Here is a 10221-nt window from a genome sequence, read left to right as displayed (position 1 = left end):
AGGAGATAAGATTAGTCTGGCATGATTTCTTCATGAACACTCATGCTGACTCCTGTTAATTGAAGCATGCCTGCACAAGTACTTGCAAACATGTTGTTTGATAATCTGCTTGCCCAGTATAGATCTGAAGCTGACAGGTCTATATAGCTTTTTGGGCTCTCTTTTCTCTTTTTGAAGATGAGGATGAGATGTGGTTTCCTCAGTCATCTTTTCTAGTAGAATCTTATGGGAGAAGGCTTGGCTGAAGTCAAGATACAATACCCCTTCTCACAGAAGTACATGGGAAAAATATCAGATGTGTGTTTATTTAAAAAAATGACATTCTACAATGGTACTCAATTATTTTATATTAACAGTTTGTTATATTAATTGCAGTTTGTTACAATTCCATTAAATTTGTAATATATAAAATAATAATGTGTCACATATATTATCTTAATGATCCACTTTAGCCAAGAGGCAACATAAAACTTGAAAAAACAAAGACTATCATGTAGATAATTGGATTAATATTTCTAAACTATTGCTAAATTAGTTACCAGAAATCAACTCCATGCACCAAAATGGTAACTGTAATTCAGCCCTAAAATTATATACTTTTAAATCTTTTGTTTCTAATATGTGCATTCATGGTGGCTGTATTTTTGTGTATTCCAGAAGCAACAAACCTGTTAAGCCTCAAAGGAATTTGGTAATACATGATGAACAGTGAAGACATTAAAAATCTAAATGTTAAGAAAAGTAAGAATATTACTTTTAACATTTCCACAGAAATAGTCATATTAAAACACTTTCTAAAAACCCAATGAAAGTATAAGATAACAGAATTTTCAAAACAGACACCTAGTTATCATAGAAACAAGATATCAGTCAAAATGTGGTAATGCTTTTACACAGCTTTCATTTATTTTAATGACTCTCCCCAATATTTTGTCCCTTATATTTATATAATCTGATCTGAACTGATCAGATGGCCTCCATATAGAGAGGTACTAATAAACACATACACATATGTTTGAATAATAAATACAACAAAGTGGGAATTAGTAGAAAAATAATTAAGGCTTCCGGTTTTCTTCTTTTCTGGCTTTTTTACCACAGGAATTTCTCTCTCTCTCTCTCCTTCTCTTTCTTTACAGTTGCAGCATTTTCTCTTGCAGTTACATATCCAAATATAGTTTCTGTCACAGCCTGTTGTTTTGCTGCAAAAGACAGGAAATAAATGAAAACTGAGAAGCAGAAAAAGGCAAAGCTATCTCAGCCACACACGACTTGATCTTTCTTGTCCGTGTTCCTTGGGGTTCCAACCACAGGTTTACTACTTCTATTTGCAGCAGACCATCTGGCCCTAATTACAGGACCTGCTAAAGTTTTTAGGAGCACCCATATATCTTGTGTTCAGAGGAACACTTTTGTTAGGTATAAAATATATGTTCTGCATTTATACAACTGTTAATGGTGTTATTAAAATCATCTAGTTTTTTAGTGTGTGTGTGTATAATGTATATTGCAATACAATTTGAACAAAATAAGAATTCAGATTTTCAACAGAAAAGAGGCAATCCTATATTCAGGTTGCTTAAAAAAACTTGACTGCCTTCAGTAACTGTGTGCTGGATTACAGCTAAGGTGTACTAGAAAGTGGGTTTTGCATGCAGGTCTACTCAACAATGTTTGTAAATACCTGGTTAATAATCTCTTGGACAATCCTCTTGACCCATGGCATTCTGGGGTTCATGCAGACTTGTTTCCCATCTTTCCTGGTGATTCTGTTACAGTGGGAAGAATAACATTAGTTTTTGAGTGACTGAGTTCTGAACAGCTCTTGTCTGACAGATGGTAACAAGAATGGAGCAGGCCAGATCTGGACACTTACATGACTTCTGGCCTGACACAGTGTGGTCCCTCAGGTGTGAAATCCACAGAAGCAATGGATTCAAGTGAAATTCTCTGGGAAAAGACTTTCACACACTTGCAGCGCAATTCTCTCGCTGTGGAGGAAAAACAACCAGAGATTCACCATGCAATCCTACTCATATTTATGCAAATGTTAACCACAATGTGTTCCATGGGCCTTACTGGAAAGTAATAAGTATACTCAGTGGACCCATACCACATACTTAACTCCAACTATTCTCCCAAGGATAAATCTTTTAACTGGTTTGAAAAATAAACAACTCCAAACTTTGACTCATAAATGAATCCCACACAAGCAGGCAAAAGATTTTACATTATAGTAAACACTTATTATATCAGAACTGCAACAATTATCAAGGTTTTTGGAGGTTTCTTGGGAGATATGGTTTCATTTTTTTTTTCAAACTGAATAAATACAATTTGAACAGTTTGTATTTATGCATTTATTATATAATCCCATCATCACAGGTGCTCTTAATTTTAACATTATCATTGTAGAAACCTGGTCTTGACAAATAAACATTTAGTAATAGAGAATAAGAACAAACCTTTTTACAACATTGCTTTATTCTGAAGGGTTTCTGTGGTTGTTTCCCTATGTTAACATAATCTGTTAGCATTCAAACTCCAACTATCATATTTAGTTGTCATGTAGTACATTCTGTTTTCTTTCTTTTTTCACATTTTATAAATAAAAATTTTCAGAATATTCAAGCTCTGGTTTATTGCACGTGTGTCATTATTTTTTACCTTTGATACAGACACCCTTACACATACCCAAGATCCGTATCTGCTGTAACCTAAGCACCATGCCTGAACTGACTACAGACTCAGGGAAATTGTCTCCCCATTTTTCTCATCTTCTGCAACTTTTCTGTTCCAATATTTCCAGCCAACCTGGCCAACTTAACCTCAACAGGAGGTATGATAGTGCTGCACTGGTTTTAAAAACAAGAGCCAGAGCAGCTTTTTAAAATCATATCTGATGGGCTCCACTTTTCTGAAAGTAGTGATATTTGGAAGAAGGATTACCTACTTTCATGGGTTTGGGGCTGAACAGTGCCTTTCAGTACCTTTAATATAACCCAGGCTATCTTAGGTTATATTATAGACTGTGTTAACCTAGCCAGCATGAACCTAGCCAATATAGCATGGGCTTTTTTTTAAATTGCCACCAAAAAAAACAACAACTCACAATTTCTACTTTGTGAAGAAAGTTCAATTTCCAAAAATACCAATATATAAAATATATTTAATAGAAAAAACTGAACTATGAGAACAAATGATAAAAAGTACAGTTAGAGTCATTTACTATACTATAGTCATGAAAGGTTGATCAATAGTTGTCAAACAATACAAATATTTGGATTTGAATAATATGAATCTGAATGATTTTAATTTGGTTAGCATAAGAGTAATTAAAAGTGTAGTATATACATTGATGAAAAATATTTGGATAAGAATGCTAAAAATGCTTTAATTATTCACTTTATGTTCCTTAAATTATTTTATATAGATAGAAATAAATAGAACCTTTAGTTGTAAGCACTGATTAGGAAATGGAAATAATTATGGATATTTAATTTTGAACATGTATTGTATTTAATTAGAAATAATTTTTATTAATGAGTTAAATTATCAATAGAAACCCCTTTTCATATTGACTGTGTATAAACAGATCTTCAAATTATTGTAACATGATAGTTTTTGACTAATCAAACAATTGTTTGGATCCTCTCCAGTTGTTGATTTCTTAGATGAGTTATTTTGCCATGACAGAAGTTAGAAATTTACCTTATTTCACTATTGAACAAACTCAGCCAGCCCACATACAAATAATAGGCTGCTTTTTTCTTGTAGTACCATTTTTATAATTGTTGTATACCTGCCTGGGATTTTTACAATGGAAAATCATATTCAAATATTTTTAGTCAATAAATACATTTGAAATCTGAAAGTAGTCATGCTAGCTTCATTTAAACTTGTATTTTGAACTTTTGGTTTTAAACTGCCATGCACTTCCTCAGCATGTAAATGGGACTGTGAATATGCTTAAGTATCTATTGAGTGCTCAGGAAGATCTCTGGTTCTGCAAAAGCACCCAAAAGAAGCATATGTACGTCACAGAAATGATGGATTTTGAAGAAGAGGTTTGCTAAGCACAACGTGCTGTGTTTTTTGGTGCCATCGTTGTTTCAGAACAGGGGTGACAGTTCTGCCTTGGAAGCGTCTTCCGTCCACAGAATTTTGCCCCACGTCCTGTTGCCAGGTCTGCGATTTGATAACGCAAAGCTCAAAGGGAGGTTCAGGCACCAAATTGTACAGATGCCATCCAAAATTAGGCAATTATACACACACACACACCACTACCTAGACCTCATGTTCGGTATTGGGATCCTTCAGATGCCTGGTGCTAAGAGTTTTCCAGGTTCCCATATTCGAATTGTGCTACCCAGGTACAATCAGCTTCTCTTCCCAGTTGCATCAAATGAAAACAGAAAACACCTGAAGTCTGAGGACTGCGGGGCACTGCACAATCAGCTTCGGAGCACAAAACATCCCCTAGCCAGGAAGCCCCCCTCATACAGTCGAGGAGTGGGTCTGAGTTGATGGGGGCCCCCTACAAGCGTTTGTTTCTGCGCGTGTGCGGCGGGGAAACAGGATCCTGCCCTCTTCCAAGCTCTCTGCGAACGGAGACTGATGACAGCCTAAGCAAGCGGGTAGAGATGCAGGAAGATCGGCTGCAAACGCAGCTCGATAAACGTGCGCAGAGGCTGCGACCGCCTCACCCTCGCGCTCCCCACCAACCTCCGGCAACGGCGGGGAAGGAGTTCAGTCAGCAGACTTCTACGACTTTCCAGCCTCCGCCTCAGAAACCCCGCTTGGCCCAGGAGAAGCGGTTGCCACCTGCGCACAGGAGGATGTGCGGAGCTGAGAGGCAGCCCAGGCTGGAAGGCAGCCCCCAGTCCGCCTTCTTTCTTGCGGCTCCCTGCCTGGGTCAGAAGTCAGCTTACCCTGGGGCTGCAAAGCGCTCCCGGTGAGCAGCAGGAAGAGGACAATTCGGGCGGTCATGAAGAAGGCTAGGCGGTTCATGCTGGGACCGCGGGCTGCAGCGCGCTCTGAGCGGGTTCATGCCGCCGCCGGGCTTTTATCCTTCCCGGGCCGACCTGACGGGATAACGACGCTGGCGAGGAAGCGGCTCTCCCCGAGGGCGACGAGAGGTGGCGCTCTCAAGCCCCACCCCTTCAGGCTGCCCTTGCGGGAGCGAGGGCGGAAAGGGAGGAGAGCCGGGAGAGGGCAAGCGAGGCCGCCTTCAGGAAGGAAGAAAGGAAGGGAGATCGCGAGCGGGAAGTTCAGGAAGGTCTTTTAGTCTGGACAACGATGGGGGTCTGAGCTCAGTTTAGAAATAGGTGCCAAAGACACTGCCCGGCTGGCATCCAAGACATGCCCTTGGCTGATTTCACGACGTTCAGCAGGGGCCGACAGGTTACTTTTTGGAAAGCGGATCGTCAGGCACCCCCAGCACTGAAGGCTAGACTGAAAAGACCTGGACGAAGGAAGTGGCGAAGATTTCCATATTGCTCACAAGTAGACAAACTATATGGAGCTGACCTCGTAGTCGCTAAGGTTGAGCTGGCTCTAAGGAGACGGTGTTTTTACCTTAGGAATGGCCATCGGTACAGTCACCCAATAAAGAGATAATTGCTCAGAACAAATTTAAAGAGGTGCTTGCTCAGAACATGATGGAGTCTGTGGTGCTGGGATGAACTGAATGCAATTCTTCCCTGCAGCTGTTGGGTTTCAGGACCTCCTTTGTCCTAGCTTTGTGTTGCGATTCAGAATCTGGTTGGGCGGGCCTGCTTTCCCAGGCCTGATGGGAGAGAGAAAATCAGAGTTGGAAGCAGCCCTTTAAACCAGTGTTTCTCAACCTTAGGAACTCTATGGCGTGTGGATTGCAACTCCCAGAATTCCCCAGCCAGAAATTCTGAGAGTTGCAGTCTACATGTCTTAGAGTCGTCAGTGTTGAGAAACGCTGCTTTAGACCATTGACTTCAGCACCTGCTTAGCACAGCTGTCCATTTTAAGCAGAAGACTGTCTACAGTACTCTCCACTTGAACATATCCAGTGAAGGGGAGCCCATCACCTTCTGGGGAATTTCTTGACTTGCACTTTGCAATTAGAGAGAACAGATCTTGACATGTTTGAGATTTTGACAAGAGCTAACATATTCCCATAGCCTTTTCTCTAAGCTAAATGTACCGACCTTCAGTCTCTCTTCATAGGACTTTGTTCCTAATCCTGTTAATGTTCTTTTTGCCCTTCTCTGTGTTTATTCTAATGTTTCTGAATCCTTAAAGGATTTCTATTCCATTTGTACTCCATGTCAAACTGCATAAAATAAAATATTTGCACTTCAGATATCTCTACACATCTGAAAATACAGCTATTGTGTAATTTTCAACTTGAGTTTACTTTGAAATCAGTGTATTTGATTTTTATTCCCAAGTTCATAAATGTAAGAGTCAGATCAAGGAAGCCTTGGTAAGGGTTGGTGCACACACTTAGAATCTGAGAAGGTACTGTGTACTTTACTGTTGGAAAATGGCTGCAGGGGGAAAGCCTCTTCATTCACAAAAGCGAGATGTAATCAGCTGAAGCAACACTTTTGTGTAAGAGCAACAATATACGTAGATTGCTTCTAACCTCATCTGCCAGATATTACTTATTTTATGCCTTTCCAAGACAGATGAAAATGTTTCCAAAAAAAGGCAGCCGCTCATATAGTTTTTTCCCAAGAAAGACCATTTGAGAAATAAAAGATGACATCAAGTGCTCTTCTTTGCAGCAGTATGCCAGCTACTCAATGAGGAAATAAATAATACTTGTGTGCATGACAAAAGTCTGATTAAAACCAAAAAGAAAATCACTTCTCAGAAACAATTAACCAGAAAACAAGTTGAGAAAGTGCTATCAGCATCACCTTTCCCCATAGTGGCTCATCTTTAATGTGCCTTTAGTAGAATTTATATTTTATTTATAAGGCCTCCCAACTCATACATTATGACTCTGGGCAGCAGGCATGTGTAAAACCAATATATTTTTTTAAAAACCACAACCATATATACATAGCTGAGGCTGGAAATAACAGCCACTCTCTTTCTTAACAGAAGGGGCTCAATTACCATCCTGGCCTTGTAGGGTCAGGGCCTCCTCCATCTCGGTAGGGAGCTCATTCCAAAGGGCAGGAAGAGCAACAGAGAAGGAATAGTAAAATAGCAAGTGAAAGAGTAATTGGGCATTTTCTTTAAGAAAGATGGTGTAAAAGCTAAGAAAAGGAAAGAAGAAGAGAAGATAGAAGCAGTTGAGAAAAGGGGTGAGAAAAAGTAACAATAGTATAAAAAGACAAGGCAAGACATTAGTGGCTCTTATGAAGAAACTGAGTTATTATAGTATGAATAAGCAAGGCCATTTCGTGGATCATTGCCTCGTAGTGGTGAAAGGGCTTGCACATCCCAATGATGCTATGAGCAATACTCTTGAGGGTGCATACTCCCAGCATTGTTACCCTTGATGGTCAGGTCATAAGTGAGGAGCGATCCTATGTATGATCCAAATAGCAACCCAATCTTAAAAGATGATTCTCTTGAAGTGCTTCTAGTTGTTTGTAAGCAGATATATCAGTGGTCAAGGAACTGGAAAAGACTGATTTATATTTCAATTTTGAAAAAGGGCAGTGCTAATGAATGTAATCCAGACTTTAAAATAACAGTGAACAAGAACTGTCAGATGTACAACTAGGATTCAGCAGGGTTACCCACAGTCATATCATATTCAACATCTGATAAATAATGGCTTGATAAACAATTGCAAATTGTGCAATGGCTTTTGACTGTATAGATTATAAGAAATTGTGAATAGCTCTTAAAAACATGGGTGCCCTGGGCCACCTCATCCGCCTATTGAAAAATTTGTGATGATCGGATAGCAACATACACATTATTCAATTTGCATACAGAATATATAATGAGAAATACTGGACTAGAAGAAATAGAGCTGAGATTAAAATTGCTAAGAGAAATATCAACACCCTTAGACATTTTGACAGTTGGACATGAAGAAGATTTAAGAAATCTCTTATGGAAAATGAAAGAAGAGAGTGCAAAAGCTGGTATGATGGTCCATGTTAAAAAAAATAGCTATGGCATGTCAGCCCAATGGAAATAGGAGAAGAAATTGAAGTAATAAGAGGCTTTAGCTTCATAGGCTTAAAAATTCAGTGGTCACTGTAGCCATGAAATAAAGAAAAGAAAGCTACTTGGGAGAAAGACTACGACAAATCTAGATACCAAGACATCATACTGACAGCAAAGGTATTCATTGTCAGAGCTATGGTTTTCCCCATTATAACATGGCTGTGAAAGTTGGACATCCATTGCTTTTCAACTGCAGTGCTGGAGAAAATTGTTGAAAATACCTTAGACAGGAAGAAGAACAAATAATTGAATACTGTAATAAGGGAAGTAAAACCAGGCTATTCACTGGAACAACTAATAACAAAACCAAAGCTTAGATATTTTGAACACATCTTGGGAATACAAAAATTACTGGATAAAACCCTGATGCTTGGAAAAAATTGAAGACAATTGAAAAAGAAACCAATGGAAGAGAAGGTGTTAGATCCTCACAATGATGACACAAGTGATTACAAGAATTCAGCAAAACTGTTACTGACAGTTGCTAATCTTGGTAAAATGATGTTCACTGAATCACAAAGAGTTGGAGTGACTGAACAACAGGCCCAAGAAATCTGAACAGAAGCAGTTGTTTATATAATATTGTTGTTAAATAAAGTTATAAATGTTCATGATCAACTGGTCCTCTGAGGAAAAAAAACAGAATATAATATTCATCTCCCACCCCTAAGTTAATATACTATCAGGAGAAAAACCAGTAAGTTTATCAGTTTGGGATTATCACAATCTGATTTTAAAGTATATTTATTTATCTCCAAAACAAGCTTAGGAGAAAGTATGCTGCTTCTGATAAAATAAACTTGGTTTCACACAAAGTCTAAAACTTTGGTCAGGTACATACATATTTTGTTTTGTTTTTTAATAGTACTTGTTAAGTAATTATTAAGCATTACAATTAAAAAAATACAAACTTAAAAAAGAAATACAAAAAACAAATAGTACAGAAAAAAAGGTAGAAAAAAGGAAATAGAAAAATAGAAAAGAAAGAAAAAATAAGAATATAGTAAAGAAAAATATAAATATTTAAAGAAATGACTTCCCCCTTCATAATAACTATAAACAATTTTAGTAACTTAACACCTTCTCTTAAAATACAACAAATGATCTCTTCTTCCCATATCTCATCTCTTATCTATAAACAAATCTTTAAAGCCTCGTCATTCAGTCCTAGTCAGCAAAAGTTCATTAGGTACATACTTACTTTGTGAATGATGAATAGATTAAAGCTTGTCATGTCTACCACGCACATACAGTCTCAATTTTTCTTACTAACTGACAAGTTTTGATTGAAGACTATATGATAGAAATTATTTTCCTAAATTACGTATATTTTAGGGCTACTAACTCGTTGCTTTAGGTTGGAGATTTCCCCCCTCTTGACTTTTTTCGTGTATTATTTTGCAATTTTGTAGTTCTGTCAACATTTAAAGTGTACTGAGGAGTTGCTTGCCTAAGGCTATCTGCTGAACTCATGGTTTATATGAAGCAGCTGTACCTGTTGTCACGGCATCAGATGTTCACATCTGGGAAGGTGAGGCTGAGGAAAGCAAAGTCAAGAGGAATGAGGAAGGTTGAGAATGAGGAAGGAAACTGCCGTTTTACCTTGCCATAAATTCACTGGGTATTTTTAGGCAAGCCATTGTTTCTCTTTTCAACTAACAGTCTGCAACATGGGACAAGGGGATTAAAACAATTATAAAAATAGTATGCATGAAGTGTCTGGAACATTCAAGAATAATATATGTACATGCATGAATATTATTATATTGTCAGGGTACCATAAAAACATCCAAACCATTCAAAGCCCTTGAATTGTTCCAAGTGTAAACTCATCACACCTCTTGATTTTAAAAACTGTTAATTAGCATTTAAACTAAAGAACACCAAGCCACTGGGAGAAAAGAATGTATGATTTCAGTTCCCTTTGGCACCAAGTGCTGTACATTATAAATAAATAATTATAATTTGGATGGTCTGCTCCAGGTGCCTTATGGATCCATTTGGCTTCTGGCAGGTGCTTGGGAATTTTTCTGATGAACTTATGGGTGA

General features: G+C 38.1%; 1 protein-coding gene across 1 annotated transcript; it reads right to left on the bottom strand.

The window, feature by feature from the left end:
- Positions 1-307: 307 nt before the first annotated feature.
- LOC103060149 (C-X-C motif chemokine 3-like) lies at positions 308-5112 on the bottom strand. Its single transcript, XM_015888516.3, has 4 exons — positions 4932-5112; positions 1877-1991; positions 1685-1769; positions 308-1202 (listed from the first exon to the last, which is right to left on the bottom strand). Exons 1-4 carry the CDS (start codon positions 5008-5010, stop codon positions 1185-1187), a joined length of 297 nt encoding a protein of 98 aa, XP_015744002.2. The 5' UTR covers positions 5011-5112; the 3' UTR covers positions 308-1184.
- Between the last annotated feature and the right edge of the window lie 5109 nt (positions 5113-10221).

This window comes from Python bivittatus, unplaced genomic scaffold (genome assembly GCF_059951505.1).
Source record: "Python bivittatus isolate LINGU-HERP-01145 unplaced genomic scaffold, Pbiv_v1 ctg000000_np1212, whole genome shotgun sequence".
Taxonomy (NCBI): Eukaryota; Metazoa; Chordata; class Lepidosauria; order Squamata; family Pythonidae; genus Python; species Python bivittatus.
The sequence above is the reverse complement of the archived record's forward strand: the minus strand, read 5'-3'. Positions and strand labels throughout refer to the sequence as shown.

Bases quoted from the DNA above. Each gene is read 5' to 3' on its own strand.
- LOC103060149 (XM_015888516.3), bottom strand. From the start codon at position 5,010: ATGAACCGCCTAGCCTTCTTCATGACCGCCCGAATTGTCCTCTTCCTG. The intron at 1,992-4,931 runs GTAAGCTGACTT...TTTCCTCCACAG, and splicing joins GAGCGCTTTGCAGCCCCAGG to CGAGAGAATTGCGCTGCAAG. The intron at 1,770-1,876 runs GTAAGTGTCCAG...CCACTGTAACAG, and splicing joins TGTGTCAGGCCAGAAGTCAT to AATCACCAGGAAAGATGGGA.